We start from the raw sequence: 22,913 nt of genomic DNA on the forward strand, positions 1-22,913 counted from the left end.
TTGCCTTATACTTAGATTGTAAGATCTTTGGGGAGGAACCATATTTTTGTTCCGTGTTTGGACAGCAACTAGCAGAGTGCGGTCCTGGTGCATGACTGGCATTCCTAAGTGCTATCACAATACAAATAATAAATTATTAGTTTTGCTCTGAAACACTGATTTCTCCCAATCCAGAATACCCCCCATGGGATTTTAAAGATGAAAAATGTGATACTAAAAAATCCAGTTGCTTTTAGTTATTTCCCATTGAAGTACCTGTGCATCATTTATTCGTTTGTGCTGATTATGTTTTAACTTGATTAGATTGATCTCTTTCCCATAGACGAAAATTAAGCACTTTATACTAAGAGGATACAAAGAAAAACGGCCAAAACAAATTACCTAAGTTATGGCAATGAAACCTTCTGGAGTAAAATTTACTGACTCCTAGAGGAAGAGCTTTGATGGTCTCCATAGAGAGCCCAAAGTCCTGGGACTTTGCAGGGACACAGGCTGTTGCCGTGGGACTTTGAGGGTGCAGAGGAGAGACTTGTAGGCGGTGGGAATCCACAGGACGGTATAAGAATTAGAGACATCACGGAATTGCAGAGGCCTCTCCCCACCCACAAAAGGAAAGAATTTTGTTTAAGAGGGAACATTTTCATAAAGTCCAGCCCCTCATATCTCTGTGCTAGTTTGCATCCAGAGAAAAGAGCAGTGCTGGTGTCGCTTTTGGGGGAGGGGCACTTTAACTGCAGGAGTTAATATTACCGCAAGGTAGTTTATGATGGAGTTGGCAAAGCTTGTTTGCCTGACTGAGCTAATGGCAAGCAGCATTTCTGCACTTGATTGTATCACACTGCTGCATTTACAAATCAAGTAGTTGAACTTTAACTGAAATGAGGGGAAGGCATCAGGGAAGGGCCCTAGCTGAAACTGATTTTGAAACAGATATTGCTATTCTGCTTCAGTTTAGAGCCCAGCCTATCCAGTTCCCTAGGTTAGGGGTGGACATGGGTGCAAATTTCTTGGAAACACAGGGGGCCTTACGCTCATTTACCTTAAGTCTCTGTTACACTGTTCTGACAGTGCCTTATAGAGAACGTAAACATTGCTTTACATTGCTAGAGCGTGGTGAAGGGCCATAAGAGGTGAGAATCTGGTCCTGCTATATTTTAGTCTATATTTTTGCACCGGAAGGAACCGAACGCAACATTAAAAATGTGAGGGGAAACCCACGCCACATTTGCACTTCATGTTTGCTCAACAGGTTGCTCATTGAGGCACTCTGAAGCACACAGTGTGCTCACATGAGCCATAAAGCACTGCCCCCATCTTATCCAATTCCTTCACTGTGTATTCTCTCTGGCCTACATTTCTGGAGGTAGGAGAAATAGTAAGAGATATCAGAGAAGATAGGCTAGCAGTTGCAACGGTCTTTCATTTTTCTGTAACATTACAAAGATCCCTGTTACAGAGACAGATATCATTTAATGAAAATAATAGATGGACACAATAAAATTCAATATCTTAATCTTGCATAGTGATATTTCATCACTCCAATGGTCAATGGTTGTACATTCATGGCACATATATGAAGGTGAGGACTGGCATACTGTGCTTAATGTTGTCTCATTTGAACCATGAGGATAGATAGGTTGATTAGAATTAACACAGATCATTGATTTTCAGAAGAGTTTTGTGTCTCAGAACACTTTTCTATTAGCTTCCCTTTAAAGCAGGCTTTTGATCTGGAAAAGCAATTTACAACATGGTAGGGTGGAAAGACTATACAGCTTCTTGGAATTTATTTTATTATTTTATTTTACATCACTGAAGATGACAAGGTGCTCCCTTGGGGTTTGCCTCTGGAAAACTTGTCTGACCAGTCATTAATTATTTGAATGCTCAGGGGAGTCCTTAAATTATTTATCAGCACATTTTCAATTTTTACAGAGTTTTTGACTCCACTGATTGGCCCTAGACAGGATGGCACTTAGATACCATGGTGACTGATGCTTTAGAAATAGATTGGTAGGTAGGCAGGCAGCAGAGAGCACAACAAAAAATCAAACTACCACAAGCAGCAGGACTAGAATTTGAAACATGGACTATTTTGCTCCAGACAGTAGAATTGCTCTTGGCAAACAAATTCTAAATTCTAAAGCAGATGCATTTTCTGTTATATATGTTCTACGAAATCATAAAAGCTGAACCATACTCCAGTCTTTCCACTTGTCCTATTGATAACTATGAATTCAGCTTCCAGCTTTGATCCCTTCTTAAAATGCATTACACACCATCCCATATATGCTGTTCCTGGGAACAGAGGAAGACACATTTGGAATTTGGTATGAGGTGAAAAGCAACAACATGGAAAAAGAACATGCTGAACCTCTTCTGTTGGATCACCCAGCCTGTAATCCTCTACAGCACCATCCTTCTCCCTTATAGCTTCCTCTGACTTCCTACATTGTTACTCTCCTTTCCCCTCTAGAAGAATTTAGCTCTGGCCATAATAGTTATTGTAGCATCTCTCTGCAGTGAAAGGAACCCAACTAACCTACTGAAGATTCTCCTTTCCCTTCCTAATATTGACCCAATGCTCATCTCCCCACTCCCTGAGGCAATGACTAAGGAATGTGGGCTGTTCTGACCAACAGTGATTTCAGTTGCCCCTTCAAGTGGGGTCCATATTTCCCTGTATAACACCCATGTAAACCTTACTCTTGTCTGAGGCTGAGAGTGCAAACAGCCTCTCCTGAGGTAGCAGAACACACTTTGCAACTAGCCATGAAAGGGTGCAAAAAAAATCATACCAGGCTCCCAGGCCCATTCTTCCTAACACACTGACAGTCGGGAGTCAGGAAAAACAAGAGTGTCACATTCAAAGATACTCTTTGGTCCCAGAGCCTTCTTGCCCTGGCCTCCTCCATGGTGGAGTCATATGGCTAGACAACATAGACTTGGAAAAAGCTATAATAGCAGTACTGCTGTTTTTCCGAAGGTCCTGTCTAATATTCCATATACAACTGTATTTGGGATTCTGACTACAGGCACTTGACCCCCAATTCGTTTACAAATACGACTCCAGTATGTAGTGTAGACAGGACCTTAACTATGTTCTGCAACCAGGAAAGAGCCGTGGTTGTATCTTTGGTGCCGAGAGAACTTTAGCTGGGGTTCTGCTGGATGTGAGGAACACGTCTGAGCAATAAGACAGTCGTGGTATTTCATCCATTTGCTCACCTGAGCTACTGCACTTTGACAATGAAAAATTAAACTGGAGAAATGTTTGATGCATGAGAAGCTGACAGAACTGGCCTAAACAAATAAGAAACTGAGACCAGCCTATATTGTTTCATATGGGGAACCTATAGCCCAAATCTCTACCTCTTTTCAGGGAGGAGTTCCTCTCTTGTGCAGCAATTATGAGGATTACTTATCGTTTGATAACAAAGGCAGGGTAATTAGTGCTGTACAAGACAAAAAAAAAAAAAAAACACAGCTACCTGCCAGGAGAGAATGGAAGGTTCAGGGATTAATTTCCCCTTTATCATTTAATCCAGCCAACATGACTCCTACCTCAATCTCCTGTTTTATACACTGTAAAGGTCTTTAGTCATTAAATCTGTAACATATACACCTTTTATTATTGTTTGCATTTCCTGTTTTCATCATTTTAAAAAGAACTGATAGCAGTTTTTTACAGCAAAAAATTAAACCCTGTGCAACCATTTCCCTATATATCGCTGCCAATATATGTAGTCTATCCCCAGAGCTCCGTTCTTTAGAGGACTGATCGGTCTTCAGCTTTTGAAACACCACATTCCATACTGTGACATCAAAGAGTTAAACTACATGTCTGTTCACTGGAAAAAGAAAAATCAATCCCATCATCGCTTTTATATACCATAAATGCAGCTTTATAGTTTCTCTTGCCATGCATTACCTTATAAATCCTATACAAAGGTAAGGCCTTTGATTTAGTTCAATACCAATGTCTCCAGAGAATGTTTACATTTCTCTTTTGAAGCTTCCTTAACCCACACCACACCCCAGCAGCTACATAAAAATGCCATTTGCCCTTAATCCCATCTGCATATTTACTGAACCATTTGTATACAAAGAAATTTCAACCTTGCTTGCTACCACAAGCTGTTTTATTATCCTCTTTATACATATACAGAGGGATGATTTATTAAACCTGGCTCCAAGCCTAATACTACAGAAGTTCTGGTACCAGTCCTCAAATACAAAATGTCTATTCCTTCCAACTTTAAATTAAAAAAAAAAGTTTGAAAAAGACTAATCTTTGGGGAAGGGACTTCTTTTTGTTCTGTGTTTGTGCAGCCCCTAGCACAATGGGGGTCTGGTCCAGGCCTGGGGCTCCTAGGTGCTACAGTAATACAAAAGAATAATAACAATAATTAATCATTAATAATTAATGTCTTCCTTCCCCAGTGAAATGGAATTTGATGTAGCTTTAGCAAGGCTATGAATAGGTAAGGCCATCATAAATCCTACACTGCTCACAAGACAAACAAAACACATTATCTATATTGAGTATACAGAAATGCATAGGTCACCACAATGCAACCACCTCAACCCAATCTACATGCTGCTTTGCATCTGCATTAAAGTGATATTCTTCTTCATGAACTGTGCACTGAATTGGTGCCTCGACCTTCATATAAAATAATCACGGGACGTAAATTGCCTGTATGCATGTTTTTTTCATCATGGAGAAAGCCCAGATGTAGCTCAGTCCTAACTGTTTAAATTTGTTTTCTATTAATCATGCTCAAGGCACCAATTTATTTTCAGCTACATCTTAAGAGTTTGTGCAGCTTAGGGGGAAATGTTTCCATGAAGCTAGTGTGGTCTCTGGTCTGGTTTTTAATTACTTTCTCTGGAAGTTCAAATTTTATCATGAGTCAAACTGAAAATGTAACTGTTACCAAGAAAAGAAAGAGTTATGTTGTCGCCAAAGTTCCACTAGATCTTTGTTATCCAACCAGCGGTGACTTCAGCACATCTATAATACAGCAGGACAGACATTGCAGAAATATTAGCTTTTTATAGTCACACAGCCATTCCACGCCTAGTTATTTGTTTTTCATCTTCCTTTACCAACATTAAAGGCTGCCTTCATGTTAAACTAGGTGAGAAACCAGCTCATCACCTTGCTCTTAAATATAGATATTCTGCGCATAAAGACCAAGTGGGGAATGAAAGTGAGATGGGTTACTTGCCAGATAAAATCTTTTTTCCCATTCTGGTGACATTCCCTTAATACCTACAGTGTCTTTTTCTTCTGAGGAAGCTGGAGATGAGGCTTAACATAACTGGAAATCTCTTCTTCTGACCCCCCCTGGGACCCAGATCTAGCCAATAAATCCCATGGAGTTAGCCTAAATCAGTAAGAAAAGTCAGCATTCAGAAGGAAGAGGAAGTGTGTGCTGACTGAGGGCCTACTCCTGCTCTCACTCAACTGAGTAAGACTGTTGCTGTTGACTTCAGTGGCAGTAAGATCGAGTCCTGAAGGACCTTAATTGGCAAAAGAAAATGATTCTTCTGCCAGGGAGCTGGATCCAAAGCCCACTAAAGTGGGTGGACAGACGCACATTGAATTCAGTGTGCTATGTATCGGGTTCATGGAGAATGATTCCTCTTCCTCTTTCAAGCTACACTAAGGAACAGTGGGAAAATCAAGGCTTAAAGCAAGATGTGCTGGCTTTATTGAAGCTGTAATTCTCTTATAACTGAGGAGATAAAAGAGGTCTCTGCTTGAATTCTTTGTGTGTGTTTGTTCCTTTTACATAAGACCAAACTGATATTCTGTGTGAAAGTTCTGGACAGCCTTCCCTTGCTGATGGCCAGATCTTGACTCCCTTACTCAGGCTGAGTAGTATCTTTCTCCTCAAATTGTTCCACTCAGCTGGAATATTGGAGGGGGGAAGGATCTGGCCCTAAATCAGCTGCCCACCAGATGGAGCAAGCAATAACGGAGAAAGGAAAAATCTAACTCTGGAGATAGGGCATGTCTGAGCCCGGCTGAGTACATACCCACTGGTTTCAGGCGGGTTTGTACTTGGCACAGCTCAGCTGTGCCTGCCCTTCTGCTACCAGTGGTACCACAGCTGCACTGCTGTTTATACTCACACTAGCTCGCTTAAAACCCAGACTGAGCATGTGTACACAAGCAAGGGAATCACATCCTGAGCTCATTGTGTGTGTGTGCTGGCCAATACGTTTCAGTGTATGGTGGTAACTCGCAGCAAGTTGTACCTATCGTGTTATCATATAACCCGCTAACTGCATCCCCCACATTTATCACTAACCATCTCATTCTTGTCAATACACATAGATTTCAAGTCCACTTTGAGTCAAATATTTGATGATCATGTCAATGACTAAGCACAGGCTGCCATGCATTTCCATGAGCAACTGCTGCAGGAAACAGGTTCCCCAGACGTCATGCATAGCAGCATAGCAGCACTATTTTGTCCTAAAAAGACTCATTAGCTCCTATTATTTTAAATTCCCAGTGATGTAAGAGAGAGTTGCCTTCTTAACATTACGGAGAGGGAGTGACTGGAGTGGCAGAGTGGGAGAAAGCTCCCTTGGCCATTCTGCTCCTATCTCACATGGAATGGCAGAGTCCGTACCTCTCTAAAGCCCCTAGTGTGCTGGCCAGGTACGGTTTGACAGTATCAGCTGTGGCTGGTTACAGAATTGCCAACGCCAAGTAGCTAAAATTCAGGAGCCAGGCACCCAGAAATCATGAGATTGGATTTCAAATAATGAGTTTTAATAAAATAATAATTTTCATAGATTCCAAAGGCAGAGGGCACCATTATGATCATCTTATCTAACCTCCTGTTTAATACAGGCCAAAATAATTCCTAGGGCATACCTTGACTGAAAAGTTGTCAGTGATGGAGAATCTGCCACAACTCTTGATAAGTTGTTCCAATTGTTAATTACTCTTACTATTAAAAATGTATGCTTTATTTCCAGTCTGAATTTGTCTAGCTTCAACTTCAAGCCATTGGCTCATGTTTTACCTGTTTGTTCCCTGTGTAGGTACTCACACACAGTAATCAAGTCACCCCTCAACCTCTTTGTTAACCTAAGCAGATGGAGTTCCTTGAGTCTATCACTTCAAGGCATCTTTTCCATCCTTTAATCATTCTTGTAGCTCTTCTCTGAACCCTCTCCAGTTTATCAACATCCTTCTTGAATTGTGGGCACCCGGTCTGGACACAGTGTTCTTGCAGCAGTCACACCACTGCCAAATACAGAGGTAAAACAACCTCTCTACTTCTTAAGTTCCCTGTTTATGCACCAAAGGATCATGTTAGTCCTTTTGGCCACATTATACTGGGAGATCATGTTCAGCTGATTATTCACCATGACCCCTAAATCTTTTTCAGAGCCACTGCTTCCCAGTATAGAGTCCCCCATCCTATAAGTATGGCCTATGACACTCAGGTCTTTAATCCCCTCTCCTTCATTAAACAAAGAGTTCTTGTGGCAGCTGCCTTTCTTTTTTCCCTTCTCTCCACAATGGAGGGAGCAGGAGGGGAAGGAGGCAGATTCTAGCCTTCATTGTAGGAAGAGCCCCAAGTTGATTAGTTGATCTTTATTTGCAAGGGGGGCAGGGCAGAAATGATTTTGGAAGGGTGTGTGATGGGGTGTCAAATATTTTTGCCGGGCAGGGGGATATCTAATTGCCAGTCCCACCACTTACTTTGGACACCAACTTCCCCATGCCAGTGTCCTTACCATTGTCATGCTCCTACCATATACACAAGGGTGCCAGAAAGAGAGAGTCCCTCTATGAGGGGTCCATGCAGCTCTGGCTCTCCCTTCCCACCTTGGATTTTCTTGGACACTCTGCTGGAGTCACCTACTTTTCCTGGGCATGAGGCAAGGGCAGGCTGGTTTGGAAGTTCCAGAGGAATTTTTCATGGCAACTAGGCCGAGTACAATTATACCGTTTAACAAGGCCCAGGGTCTGAAGGAACTCAGGAGCTTTTCAACACCTTTGTTTTAAAGATGTGTTGACTGTATTTTTTCTTCTACAATGGATTAAATATAAAAATCTCTTTTAAAATAATCTGAGTGTTCCCAGTTAAATCCACAAACAGCTGGGGGAACGGAGGCTGAGGCTGCTGCTTAGTTCTGAGTGCAGTCTGCTATGAGTAGAATGCTGCTGTGGTAGGATGGAGAGGTGACCTAGGCTGGGAGCGTATCTGTCCTTCTGGGTTTGTCAGCCCCTTTGTGCTACATTAGTACAGTGTGGTTTGTATTTAAAATGATGCTGGGCCCATAATCTATTGAGCATTGACAGTGTTCAATATTTATTATCATTTCTAGATCTCTAAAAAGCTTTTTTACACTGCACATTTTGCTTGCTGACAAAAGCTTAGAGAATACAAGCTTGTTTTTAGCATTACCTACAGCTTTTCATTTCTCACACATATCATTGCATCTGTACAGCTTAATGTAATGACCTGCATGCCAATACAAAATTGGAAAAGCCCAGAAATTGCCAGTTGAAATCCAGCTAAGCATTAATAGGTGAAAGTTTAGATAAACTCATACTGATTTAGGTAGCCATATAATCTCGACATGAATACGCACTCAGTTCAATCTCTGATTAACTGTATCTCCATGAATAAATTATGTTAGTCAGAATTTACATCTATTCCTGCAGGCAGGAATGCTCCCATCTAAGAGAGCTGTGCAGGAACCAGATTTTTCATTTTGCACAAAAATCCACAATTTTGAATGTTTTTCGGTTTTGAAGCAGAATGAAAACAAAAAGAACTAGAATATTCCTACACAAGAACATTTAGGAAAAATTCATTTCTGATCAGTTGAAGAAAAAAGCCCATTTTTTGTTTCCCTTCCCTCCTCCCCCACCACAGAAAAGTTGTAAATGAAAAATGTTCACCAGCTGTAGCCGTAGCTTTTGTTCTCAATAGCAAAATCCACCTTCTTTGAAACAGGAAACTCAGGAAAAAAATATCACTTGCCCTTCTCACATTCATTCATAGTCACTCCTGATGGCTGGTCAGATTCCTGCACTCATGCTGGGTCACCTTCACTGGTTCTAAAGCAATTTTCCTCAGTTTTACATGGCCAGATGATTGCATGGGGTATCAGTATGTGACAGGGTAGTGGGGCCCAGAGGTCCAGACCCTCCCATCGCATGGCAAGACCCTTTAAGATTTTGGGAGGTTCTGATGTATGCAAAGGCAGGAAATAAGAGGTACTGGTGGAAAAGAAGCAGTCCCAGGAATAAGCAGTGTTTGGGAGAAAAATCCGTTACTGTTTCTGTAAGGGCCCAGGAACCTTGTAGATTGGGCTGGGCAAAGCTCCCCCCTCACCCAACCCAATTGGGGATGAGTTGGGAGAAGGGAACTGGCATAATGCCGCCTGCCTCCTCCCTCATAGCAGGGCAGACATCAGCAGGACCCTCTGAGTTTGAGGACTAATTAAGGAAAAGGAGCCAGCTGAGGGAGAAGCTGGCTAAGGCCCTACAGCCAGCCTAAGGTACAACCCAGCTCCAGGGAAGAGAGCTGGGGACTCCTGGCCTAAGAAACAGTGACCATTTGAAGTACAGTCCAAGCTTCAGGAAGGGGACTGGGGAGGCCTCCTGATCAGGACTCTCATGTAGATCCAAAGTGGGGCATGAACTGGGGCACCTAACGAACTGAGTTACACTTTGGAGAAAGACTTAACCAATCAGACCCCACCAAGGGGGTACATGTTTTGAACCATAGTCTTGGTAACTGATTGAAAAACCCAAGTGAGCTTTGAATGCAATGCACCTGCAGAGCCATGAGAGACCACAAGGGGCATACTACAGGGAATTGCCCCTGTGAAACGCATTCATCCTTTCCCTTAAATTGTAGTACTATACCAAGTTCCTAAATGTGTCTGAATTATAACGATAAATATTTTGACAGTCTTGGATGATGGATTCCACAGAAATATAAAGAGCTTAGCAAAGATTAATTAAGCCTTATGATGACACCACTTACGAGGCAGAAGAGGTATACTATACTCATGTCCATCTACAACCCCATTGAAAACTATGGCACGCAGACCATGGAGGGCATAATTTGGCTTGCAGAATCTTTCTTACTGGTGATGATGCATGAGAAGGGAAGACCCCAGCTTGAGTCTCAGATCTCAGCTTGGGTTGGCAGATCTGGCAGTTAGAAAAAATCACCATCTTATTATGTGTAAAACTGAGCATATTTTATATGGAAATTATTGAAAGTCAATAAATATAGACCCGCACTATGCCATTTTTACAGTCACTTTTTTGCACTGCACCTCACTTTAGTAGACAGGGACCTGGCTATGTTTGAAACATTCCTCCAGGAGTCTCCTCTTGATGGGCTCCTACTCTCACACATCACCTGGCCTTGTAGAGATTCCACCATCACACCATAAGTCAGTGAGTGACCAAGCTTTCACTGCACTGGCTTTGAGGATGTGGAACTTGCTCACTTCTGTCTTTCGTATGCTTGTTAATGGTGAATGGGGTGGAAGGTGATATTTATAAATAGCATAATAACAATACATCCACTCTGTGCTGCAACTCACCTTGGCTTCATCATTGACATCCCAAGTAAAGGACACAGCATTGTATGCAATTTCTTCAATATTCCCGATGGTGTTAAAGCTCTCCTTGTAATCAGCTGTAAGATACAACCAATAAAAACGACTTTAAGAACAGGGTTCTATCATTTATCTTCATAGTTCACAGATTCTTCTGCAAGGTTGTCCTTTGCCTTTTCATGCAGCTATGCCTAGGGGGTCAGGAAAAGCTATGGTGCTGCTCATGTTTCATTATTAAAAATGTGATTTACAAAGATGTAAGCTTTCAGCTGTTCAGAGTAATAAATCTTCCTGGAGCTGTACTCTTTATTACACTGGGCTAGCTGTATTTTTACTGGAGGTTTTACTGCTAACACGGAACCGGTGTCTCTGTATAGGGAATGAGTGTGCTTGTTAACTTGGCAGTAGGAAGGAAAGGCTGAAACTGGGAAGTTAAACAAGTTAATGGGAACATTAAAAGGAACATTTAATCCTTTATGGAAATGCATGGAGCCGAGGAGACCAATGAGCCTTGCAACGAAGTTTGAGGAAGGCTTGCAACATGCAATGCAAGTATTATTCTGGCATTGATCTGCCAGCATTTGGGGGGGGGGGGGGTGGAGGAAGGGGGCAGGAAGTAGTGTTCTCTCCTTTCTCCACCCTCCTGCACTGAGGAGTTTGCAAAGGAACTTTTCTTTCAAAGTGCAGGAAAAGTCATGTGTCCAGAGAACTCACATCTCAACTCCAGTGGTGTAGAATACTCCGACTATCTAGGAAGAAAGAGCTCAATGGGGAAGTAAGATACACAGTAGAATGCCTTTATCGGGGGGGCAGTGTGACTCTTCTCATTTATAGTTTGCAATGCAACCTCTCTGTGGTTTCTTTTCCTCCAAACCCTTCTTCCTATACCATGGGGAAGTTTAGCAGCGATTGTTTGGAATAAGTAACAATGCACTATTTAGGCTATAATGAAGAAGCTTATTTCTTAAACAAACACATATTCTTTCATTATCAAACTATTTTGGAATATATGCTTTAGATAAACACAAGTTCGCTTTAGTCAAACACAAGTGGTTGGGCTCAATGCAGGGATAATTGGGTGAAACTGAATGGCCAGTGATTTACAGGAGGTCAGATTGGATGATCTAATGATCCATCTGGGCTTAAACTCTCTAAAGCTATAATTTATCTAGATAAGAAATCCTCAGAGGAGGAAAGGAAAATGGTTTTAAATTGTTGGTTAAAAAGACAATTACATTTTAAATATGCAAACAAACAAAAAATTTCTATTGGTTTTTGTAACTAGGAACACTGGCCTGCCCAAGTTTATAGCGGAGATGTGAGAAAAACTAGGACCTGATCTTCCACTCCTCTAAGGAAAAGGGAGTGGAGTCAGGGACTTCAGTGTAAGCAGAATCAAGCCACTACTGTAGTTTAGATACCACAAGACTTCAATAAATCGGTTGTTGTGTAGCATGCAGGCGGACGGCTGTACCTGCATGGAGCCCTGCTGAAGTCAGCTTGAGCATTTACAGGTTACCCAGCCAAGATGATGCCGATTCCAAGGGCCCCAGTTCTGCAAATGGTCCCCTCCCATTCCCTTTGAGTCAATGGGAGTTAAGGATGCTCAGCACCTCTTGGGACCACTCAGATTCTCTCCAGATAAGGCCTTGAGCAGGAAAGAATCTCTGAAGTAGTAACTGGGATTTAGGGAGGAATTTGAAGACGGAGAAAGATTTTTGTCTATTTCTAGTCATTGAGGGCCTGATCCAAAGCCCACTGAAGTCAGTGGCAGTCTTTCTGCTGGCTTCAGTGGGCTTTGGATTAAGTCCTTGGGGTCCACTTTTGCTTCCAGTGAAATCAGCAAGAGTTTGCCACTGGTGTCCTTGAGCCCTTAATGCCAGATGCTACTTTACATGATTTTTTTTTAAAAAAAAGCTCTGATAGATTCATTGAAAGCAGAAGCAAGGCCTGCTCTACAGCGGATCCAGCTTTTACTTTTCTGTAGAATAAAAAGGATGAACCCATTTCTAAATCCAGGCCTACAGCACGAATGTCTGGTTTATTGGGATCCAACTATTAGACCACCACAGGCTGCATAATTTCATTTTTACTATTCATTGACCAAAGGATGATAATTCCTCTTAACAAACAAGCTTTCCTGGCACCAAGTTTCTCGCAGTGTCTGAATACATTTAAAGACATGATCACTTTAACAAACAAACAAGCTCAGGTGATCATCAAAGAAAAGGAAGATAGATATTATAAATAGCTTCTTTCCAATTTGACCAGAAAGTTTTGTCTCTTTTGCAATTTAAATAAATAAACAAATCATTCACCACCAACTGCCAAACAAAAAATCCTGCTTGTTTTTATGTTAGATATAACAGGAATGTTTCCAGGGGTGTCCCCAGTGCAGTGGTTACAAACTCTCTCTGCTTTCTGATAACCGAAGGTGCAGGGCATTGGATTTTTAACAAAGGGATCTTTTCTTCCAAAAATTTAATTGGCATTAACAAAAACAAACAAACAAAACCCATGAGTGTTTAAGAACAAACAAAAACAAAAGTAACCAAACATATCCCCTCTCAATTAATTGGTTTTTTCTTCCTTGGGACCTATGATGTCATAACCCTATCAATACTCTAGTCATCCAAACAGTATTAAAAGGGAAAAACCCAATGTAAATGAGACCTGAATTTCTAATGTAAAAAACAGCAGGAAAAAAATTGTGGGAGAAGGAAGCAGGAATATGGGAGATTTCAGCTTTTCTTTATACATCACAGAGAAGCAAAAACGGACATTTTTCTCCTTTGCCAGTCTCCTTTAATATTTCTGCTCCATATCTAATCACATATTAAAAGCTTTCATATTCTTCAAAGAGAAAATGTGTGTCGATCCTCCATGGGGCATATGCTGCCTGAGAATCCCTTGAGAGCTATAACTGGACTCAGTACCAGAGGGCTGAGATTACTCAATGTAATAACTTTTATCTTAACTTTTACCTGCATCTGCTCTTCAGAAGTATGTTGATTCATAGCTTTATACTCAGTTGCATAAAGAGAATGTTTTACATTCTGTAAGTGATGGCCCTATCTGAATTTGATATTCTTTTTCTCAACCTTGTTATTCCTTTAAGAAAAATGAACATTATCTAGGTTTTCAAAAAAAAATAATTAAAAAGCAACAATAATTTCAAATGTCAAAAGTGCCAGTGTTGTGGGTGTGATGAGGGAGAGAAGTGTAATTCATATAAATTTCTCTGCTTTGAAGAACAGGGATGCTGTCTGGACTAGTGAAACAACATGCCTGAAATGCTTGAAACAGTTTGGATCAAACAATCCAGAACGTTCAGACCACATGAACCATGGCATGAAACTTTCAGTGAAGTCAAGCAATGGGACACAGTGAATGTGTACAGAGATGGTCTCTGGGCTTTTTTATCCCCACTGTGAACACAGGTCATCTTTCTAAATGAACACATTGGTTTTCCTGTTTATAAGGAGAGGGTAAGCAAGAAGAATTAGGAGATATACATATGTAGTTTAATATGCACATGCACCCACCTTTCCACCCACCCCTTCGATTTATGATTCACCCAAAAATGCCTTGTGCAAATGATTGCTGCACATGAGCATGCTGTGTAGGTGTATCTTGGAAAAGGGTGAACAAGATGTCTTGGAAAGACATATGTTTTCTTCATGTAAAAGACGATAAGTACCCACCATCCCACCAGTATCTCTCTTCCCCCAAAACACCCCCCCATTTCCTTAATTGCCATACACAAATCTCAGGAAATGTGTGACATGCCATTTAAAAGCAGAGCTGCACATCATTCCCTCCAGCTCAAAGATAACTAAAGAAGCCAGAGCAGATAAGTCAGCATTCCTGCTTTTGAAATTGTTTATAAAAAAGTAAAATATAAATAAAATATAAAAAATAGCTGTTTTAAGCATCAATCTGGTTGAGGCCTCTAGGTGTTACCTTAGTATAAATGTTAACTAACGATAAACTGTCATTTAGAAATCATTTCCCTGGATATTGGAAAGTTGCCATCATTATACTGTCTCCTCTCAAGCTGCTACTGCTTGAACAGAAATAGAAAACTGCGGTTCTTTGATATGCAAGAAAATGGCTCTGCAAGAATTATTTCCATTTTGTTTGGGAAATTCTATACGAAACCAATATTGAAATTTGCAGTCTATTAAAACACTATAAATTCATTACTTGCCTCATTACAAGCTTGCCTGGGTTATATGCTATGGGTAACTGTTTTTGTTTTAAGCATCCTAATGATACCAATATTAGGTAAAATATAGGTAAAACTGTACCACTGTTGGTCATATTATGGTATCAATACTGGCCAAATGATGTTGTAATGTAATCTGCTTCTATGCTCCATTGTTTCTGAAGAGAAAGTCAGTGCACTGTGGGATGTCTGAGCATGTAAGTGTTAAAAGGTCAGAAATATTTCCCAGTCCTCCTACGGAAGGAAAGAGGTGAAGTGGAAGTGCCTACCTCCTTTTCTGCAAAAATCCATACCTACATTTAGCCTTGATTTTGCAAAGCTCCTTTGCTCCCTGCTAATTAAGGGCTTAAGGCCTTAAATCCTTTCTTATTTAGAACAGTACTTAAGCAACTGCTTAAGTTTAAGCATGTGCTTGTCCCATTAAAGTAATTGGGACTTAAGTTTATACTTAGAGTTAAGTATATGCTTAGGGACTTTGGATGGGGAAATAGAACTCTAGGGTATTTATACTGGGCTCCCATTGCTGAAGAATCTAAATATCTCACAATCTTTAGCATACTTATCCTCCCCAACACCTTGTGTAGTAGGGAAGTGCTCTTAGCTGCATTTTACCGATGAGGCACAGAGAGTTAAGTGATTTGGCCAAGGTCACAAGTCTGTGGAGGAACAGGGAATTGAACAAAGGTCTCAAAAGCGCCCACCTAGCACCTTAACCACCTCTTCCACCCTAGCTGGAGCACTAAATCAAAGTGTACCAAGTTTGCCACCCCTGTGTATCTGGAGTGAGCTGGAGCAGGCTACCCAGCTTCCCCCTTGCCCCAAGAAGACAACCTTATATCAGAGAGAGAAGTGTTCTTCAGGGACAGCCCTATGCCATAGGGGAAGGCAGAGAAAGGATACTGAGGCTATCAGAAGCCATTTGTATTTGGGGGCTGGTTATGTGTCTGAATGTCATCTAAATATTTGGACTCCTGAATATTGACATCATCCAACTATCAACTGATTCTTCCTCCCACAGCTAGTCCCAATATCAGCTAAGGCTCCCTCCCACTGTTAGCTGTTCAACAGGTAGACCCACAGGAAATCAGCAAGTGTGACACACTGCACTGCCGAAGATGAGGCAGTGCTTATAGTTATCCTTCAGAAGGCTCATCTTTTCAGCAGCGAGGGGGGAAAAGGAGTCTTCAGTTCTGCAAAGTGTCCGGAGTGTTTTCTTCAGACTCCCTCTGCCTCTGGTCTCTCCAGCCTTGAGGTGCATAACTGAGGAGTGGGAAAACTGACTTCTTGCAAGTTCCAGGGGTTGTCAATACAAATTTGCATCATTTCAGCATTTGATTTACTGCTAACACACATATCTTCTTTTAATGGAAGACAAAAAGGGAGTCACAAGCCGTTCACCTGTGAACAGCTGTGCTCTGGCTTCACTCCATGCTCTCAATACTGAAGCAAACCTGGACACTGAGACTGAGACATCAACCAACCATGGAACCTTAGTTCATTCACATGATCAGTAGATGATGTTTTTCTGCAAACTTCACAGTAGAGATGAGCCCAAGCCAAACCCCCGGATCTGGACTCTCCAGAATTTGGGTAAAAGTTGGCTCCACATCTGCAGTTTGCAGCTCAAGCCCATCTCTAATTCAAAGAAGCAGAACAACGCACAGAAGCTGATGACAGGAGCATCTAAAAAGAAGTAATGTGATGGAATATTGGCACAGACACATGGACACCACTGCGGCTAGCAGTTATCACAGCTGGAACCTTCAGCACCAGCCCCTATTACAGGGGTCGGCAACCTTTCAGAAGTGGTGTGCCGAGTCTTCATTTATTCACTTTACTTTAAGGTTTCGCGTGCCAGTAATACATTTTAACATTTTTTAGAAGGTCTCTCTCTATAAGTCTATATATTATATAACGAAACTATTGTCATATGTAAAGTAAACAAGGTTTTCAAAATGTTTAAGAAGCTTCATTTAAAATTAAATTAAAATGCTGATCTTACGCCGCCGGCCAGCTCAGCCCGCTGCCAGCCTGGGGTTCCGTTCACCCAGGCCAGCAGCAGGCTGAGCGGTGCCGGCGGCTGGGACCCCGGCTGGCAAGGGGCCGGCAGCCAGAACCGCAGACCGGCAGCGGGCTGAGCGGGGCCAGCGGCTGGGACCCCAGACCGGCAGTGGGCTGAGTGGCTCAGCCCGCTGCTGGTCTGGGATCCCGGTCCTGCCCACACAGAGTGGGTACCTACCTTCTCCCTGGTTCTAGCCCATTCTCCTCCTCTCTCTCTGCACTGAGCTGAGGGTGGGAGTGCACTGAGCACAGGGCTGGGGGTGAAGGCGCAGGCTGGGGGTTGGGGTGTAGGGCCTGGCCAAGAGCTAGAATGAGGGAGGGGGTCAGGGTTGGGGCAGGAGGTTTGGGTGTGGAGTGCTTACCTTGGCAGCTCCCATTTGGTGCAAGAGGTGCAGGTGGGAATGTGGGGGTGTGTGTGCAGGAGCTCCCGTTTGGTGCTCAAGGTGGGGGTGGGAATATGGGGGGTGCAAGAGTCAGGACATGGGGTGGGGGGGTGCAGGAGTCAGGGCAGAGGTCTGGGGGCATGTGAGGGGGGTGCAGGAGTCAGGACATGGGGTGGGGGGGCTGGGTATGTGGGGGGGGCTGGAGTCAGGCCTGGGGTCATGGGGGCTGCAGGGGTCAGGATAGAGGGTTGGGAGTGTGTGAGGGTGATGCAGGGGTCAGGGCAGGGGGCTGGGAGTGTGTGTGGGGGTGTAGGGGTCAGGGCAGAGGGCTGGGGGTGTGGGCTAGGATCGTGGGGGTGCTCCCAGACCCCTGCCCAGAGCGGCTCACGGCAGGGGGCTGGAGGGGATATGCCCTGATTCAACGCCCCCTTCCCTGCCTCCTCCCCGGCGCTGCTCCGGCTAGGCTTCTCCCCCTCCCTCGCAAGGGCCATCAGCTGATGGGCAGCAGGGAAGGAGAAGAGGAAGGGCAAGAACCCAGCACACTGCGGGAAGAGGCGGGGGAGGGGAGAGCTTGCCTGCCCTGCAGCAGCTGGCAGGACCAAGCTTCTTCACCCTGCCTCCGCGGGGGAGCGGAGAAGAGCGGGCCGGGGCGGGGCACGATTTTTAATGGCTTGGTGCTGCCTGCCGGGGTCCCGGCCTGGGTTCGGCAGCGGGCTGAGTGGGGCCGGGGGCTGGGACCCGGCAGGCAGCAGCGTGCCATTAAAAATCGGCTCGCGTGCCGTCTTTGGCACGCGTGCCATAGGTTGCTGACCCCTGCCCTATTATCTGAGCTAAAGGAATTACTCCTTTAGCTCTGAGCACCATTGTTGTTCTGTAGGCCATGCTTTATATTAAGGATATAGTAATGAATAATTTATAATGAATAGTTTATAGTGAATGCTTAATAGAGGTTATACGCATGTAACAGGCATGAATAATATGTGACATAGAGAGTTATAAGTAAGGCTGCGATTTAGTCACGGAGATCACTGGTACTTCCAAAGACCTCTGTGACTTTAGCGAGTGCTGGCTGGGAGCTGCAGGGTCCCCTGTCCCCTTCCCCCGCAGCTCCTGGCCACCATGGGCGGCGGGGGGGGCGTTGGCCACTCCCTGCCCCCGCGGGTGGCAGGGGGTTCCCGTGCTACGCCCTGCCACTGCGGGCAGCAGGGGTGACCCAGCAGCAAGGAATCCCAGCTGCTCATGGCCACCCCGGGAGACAGGGGGAACCCAGCGGCAGGGGGGATCCCCACTGCTCCCATGCACCGGGACCAACAAGAGGGACCCTCGGAGCTCCCGGCTGCTGCAGGCAGCAAGGGGGACCCCAGGAGCTCCCAGCTCCAGCAGGGGGACCCTGGAGTTCCCAACCCTCTCCTCCCGCAGCTGCCCAGGCTCCCCCTTTTGTCATGGGTATTTTCAGTAAAAGTCAGGGACAGGTCACGGGCTTCCCTGAATTTTTCATTATTGCCCGTGACCTGTAGGTGACTTTTACTAAAAATATTCGTGACAAAAACTTAGCATTAGCTATAAGCACATCAGTACAAGGTGCTATAGATGGTTATACCAATCTATGGCAATTTACTACAACATAAATTAATCATTTCTTAATCCTTCATAAACTATCCTGTATTTTTAATATGAAGTATGTGCAATATGCATTACTTGTACCATGCCTAAAGGTGTTGTAGGTGCCTCAGGAAAGATAGCTAGACAATACCCTGCCTCAAAGTGCTTACAAGCTGGAATATAGAAATGACCCAGCCAGTTAGCATGAGAACAGACCAGAAAGGAGTGTCTTGGACCAGTCACGAGCAGGAGACATGATCACAAACACTAAGCTAGTTTATTGTTATGTTAGCACTCTTGAGAACGAAAATTCTTCCACTCCAAGAGGAAGCTGGTAACTATTGAATTATCTTTAAGAAGGCCCTGATATTGTACTCTAGATGCAACAGAAACAGAAGCATGAGGAATAATAAACTAACTATAAATAATAAGCACTACAAAGATCAGTGTGTTCATTAGTTAACATCTAGATCTACATGCAAATACAATTTCATGAAAATTTAGACACGATGTTGCATAATGTCTTCTGTCTCTGTCACAACTTGGCCCAGTGTGTGGAATAGATGTAGCATAGACTAAGCACCGAGTTATTATTGTCCCATGAAAAAGAAAAGTGCAACAGTTTTGAGGAGCACAGTGTTTGAAAGCTCATGTATGAACTATACTGGACAATCATTTTGTTCCAAAGTGGCAGCATCATTTGTGACACCAGCAGTTTGGAAGCCCAATGTCCAACATCTTAATTTTTGATTAAAGGAAAATCTGTTTTGTAAACATTTTATTTGGCAATGGTAACCACCAAAGAGCTTATTTCAATTGCACTTAATTGAAATATCATACAGGAGTGCCTACAGTGCAAGAGCTTATTCCTAAGAAATGTTCTGGCAAAGTTTAGATCCATATTAAATCGTTCTCGTGTTTGACATTGAACATTGTACCATTAAACCTAGTTATTCCAGGTTTCATTCAAGTTTACTATTACAGTCTAAATAAAAACTACAGATAGGAGTGCCTGGAAGTCAGTGCCGGCCTATTTCTCTTCAAATTAATACAAATATAAAATACATTAATTTTAGCATATATAACACATTGCTTATGCACAGCATTCATTTTGCTGTACTCCGGTATACTGAACACACACTGTAGATTTACTTGTTTGGGCAAGGGGCCTAAAATGTATCAATTAAACCATTGTGAAATCCTGGTCCATTGAAGTCAGTAGGAATTTCACCCCATGTCATCAAAGGTGCAAAGGTATGAACATTGGTACTGCAGCATGTATGTACTAGTGCCAAAATATACAGCTTTAAATAATAGTTGTGACATGATATAACTTCTCTCTACATTTGCTCTGTTAGTGTATTTCCTATGACAACTAAACAGACAGATTAATTTGGCCTGGGAGGTGAAAGGGAATTTTTAATTAATCTTCCTCGACGGATGGACAGTTTTCAACTTGAATCACTAGGGCCAGGTTGGTAGGAAGGAACTCAGTAACAGCACCTTAGTAGTTCTCACCAAATAGGTGGGTTACTAAACAATCCTAGTCTGAGACCTTGTCTATGCTACACAATTACACTGCAGTAATTACTCCATTTTTCATGTCCACACTACCCTCCCTCTGCCTGTGGCACACATCCTCACGAGGAGCCCTTCCACTGATTTATGAAGGGCAGTGTGGGGAGCTGGCGCCCGGCAGTCGGGCTCCCAGCTGGGAGCTCTGGGGGAGCTGAGAGCCTGGGCTCTCAGTGCCGGGCAGGGAGACTCCAGCTCTGAGCCATGCAGAGAGCCCACAGCCCAGGTTCTCACCACAGGCAGCAAGGCTCCAGCTGTCAGCATTGCAAGGCTCACAGCTGGAACTCCTCCCCTGCCCTGGGGGCTCAACTTCAAAACAGGGGCCCTACCAGCAGTGAAACTGACATTCTCAGCAATGCAAGTAACTACAAACTATGAACTACATCGAATTAAGTCTTACGCCTCTTGCCAAGGTGTATATGTTAAGTCAGTGTACCGGGCGAGTTACAGCAGCTGGAGGAACACTGTAGTGTGTACGCTTACAGAGTAGGTCAACATAAACTGCTTTAAGTTGACCTAATTCTGTGGTGTAGACCTGGCCCCAGTAGAGGCTGGCAGCATTGGAAAGTGGACAGGCAAACCTGGTGTTCTCTGTCTGGGCTGAGAGCCTAGGGACTGCTCCCAGTACAGGTGATCTTTGATTACTCCTTTGTTTTTACCAGTGCTATTTTCTCTGCCATCTCCAAATCCTGCCTTTCTCATTCCTCCCCATCCCTCCCTGCACTTAATCGTTTGGTTCCCTCAGGCAGTCAAAACAAGGTAAACTCTGCCTGCTTTGGTCTAGCAAACTCCTTAGGCCAGAATCTGCTGCAGATTACTGGGTATGTAAACTGCACATGGGGGGGTTGGGAGAGCTATTGAAGTCAAGACACTCCCACAGATTTGGACTTTAGGTGGAAGGCAGCAGGTGGAAGCTCTGCCAGTGATGAGATCTTCCCAAGCACATGGGGAGGGCAGTTGCAGGCTCTCAGAGAATCTTGTAAATGCCTCTGGTGGGATGAGTAATAAACAAGCTTATCAAGATAACTCATCAGGATTCAAACAGCTTTGTCTCACCAAAACCTGGGAGTAAACAGTTAAAAGCAGAAAACAAAGGGTGATGGGGAGTGCTGCGTGCTCACTGGCAGTCACTCATGCAGACTCTGAGCTCCTGAGCAGACACCAAGAATGGATATTTGCACATGTATATTGTTTTGCAGCACTGCTTTCTAATAGCAGGAATGTTTTATAGTAATGGACGTCTTCGTAGCAGGATCAGTTTACATTTAGGAATGGAGTTTCTGTATGTTTCCCTTTTTCACATTTTCTAGGGCATCGTATGGGAAGTGCTGAATGGACATGATGATGTAGCATCTTGGGCCCTAATCCTACAACAGACAGAGGGCAAATGGCTGCTGTGTCTGCACAGAGACTCATTATTTGATTTTGATGGGGCCCTGTGTGGATGTAGCAGTCCACCAGTTCACTATCTTTAAAGAATCAGGCTTCGGAAAGAGTCTATAACAGTGTTGGGTGAAAGATCATGCCTTGGTCAATGAACCTGCTTTTTAAAAAAAAATAAAGAACCTTGCCTTAGACAGTGTCAGTGGAGGCGTATTAGAAACATGGAATTTTTTCACATTTAGTCACACTATGGTTGCTTGCCTTAACCTGCTGCTAAACGAAAACACCTGAGAAATACAGAGAGGAGGCACAATTTGGGGGTAAGTCCAACCTTGTAAGAATACCGCTCAAGAAAACAAGGCCAGCAAATAAACTGGAATATTGATTCATTCCCTTCAAACCAAATAGTGAATTTCTCAGAGACAGCATTCAGCTGTACTATTATTAGAAGCCTTATTTTCCCAGGACCAAACATGATTCCATGAGGTTGGACACTATTAGATGATTACTGACAATTTCTGGAATTTCTTCCAACTAAAACAACACCCCTGCCCACCAATCACTGTTATTTAATACATTGAACGTTCAGCTGTTGACCGCAGCGTAGACATTATAAAAATAACTGATAAAGCTACTTATTTTCAAAATCAATGTCAAGAAATAAATAGGAGAAAGCTTTTAAGAGCCAATCTTTACAGGCTAATTATGAGTCCTCATTAGTGTTCTAATTAAAGATTAACAAAACAGATGCCCTGATTCAGCAAAGCATCTAAGCATGTGCTCAAGTCCCAGTAACTTCAATAGGACTTAAGCACATGCTTAAAGTTAAGCATGTGCTTAACCCCATCCTTTTTCAGCAAAGCACTTAACCACATACTTAAGCTTAGGCATTTGTCTATATGGGAAAGTTTCACCAGTGACACCAGTATAATTATACTTGTATAGTCAAACCACTGTAGTTATACTGGTAGAACTCCTCAAGGGGGCATTCCTATTCCAGAATAAGTGTGGCTTTTTTTTTTTTTTGGCTTAGTTTAAACAGTTTACAAGGAAACATA

The 22,913-nt window shown here is 43.2% G+C and overlaps 1 protein-coding gene across 1 annotated transcript in view; it reads right to left on the reverse strand.

Moving 5' to 3' along the window:
* The window catches only part of GRHL2 (grainyhead like transcription factor 2), a 104,449-nt gene that overhangs the window by 33,450 nt on the left and 48,086 nt on the right, over positions 1–22,913 (reverse strand). Inside the window, exon 8 of the mRNA XM_074944016.1 lies at positions 10,609–10,703. Within this exon, the coding sequence (XP_074800117.1) occupies positions 10,609–10,703 (95 nt within the window). The remainder of the gene's footprint in view (positions 1–10,608; positions 10,704–22,913) is intronic.

Source organism: Natator depressus, chromosome 2 (assembly GCF_965152275.1).
Source record: "Natator depressus isolate rNatDep1 chromosome 2, rNatDep2.hap1, whole genome shotgun sequence".
Lineage (NCBI taxonomy): Eukaryota > Metazoa > Chordata > Testudines > Cheloniidae > Natator > Natator depressus.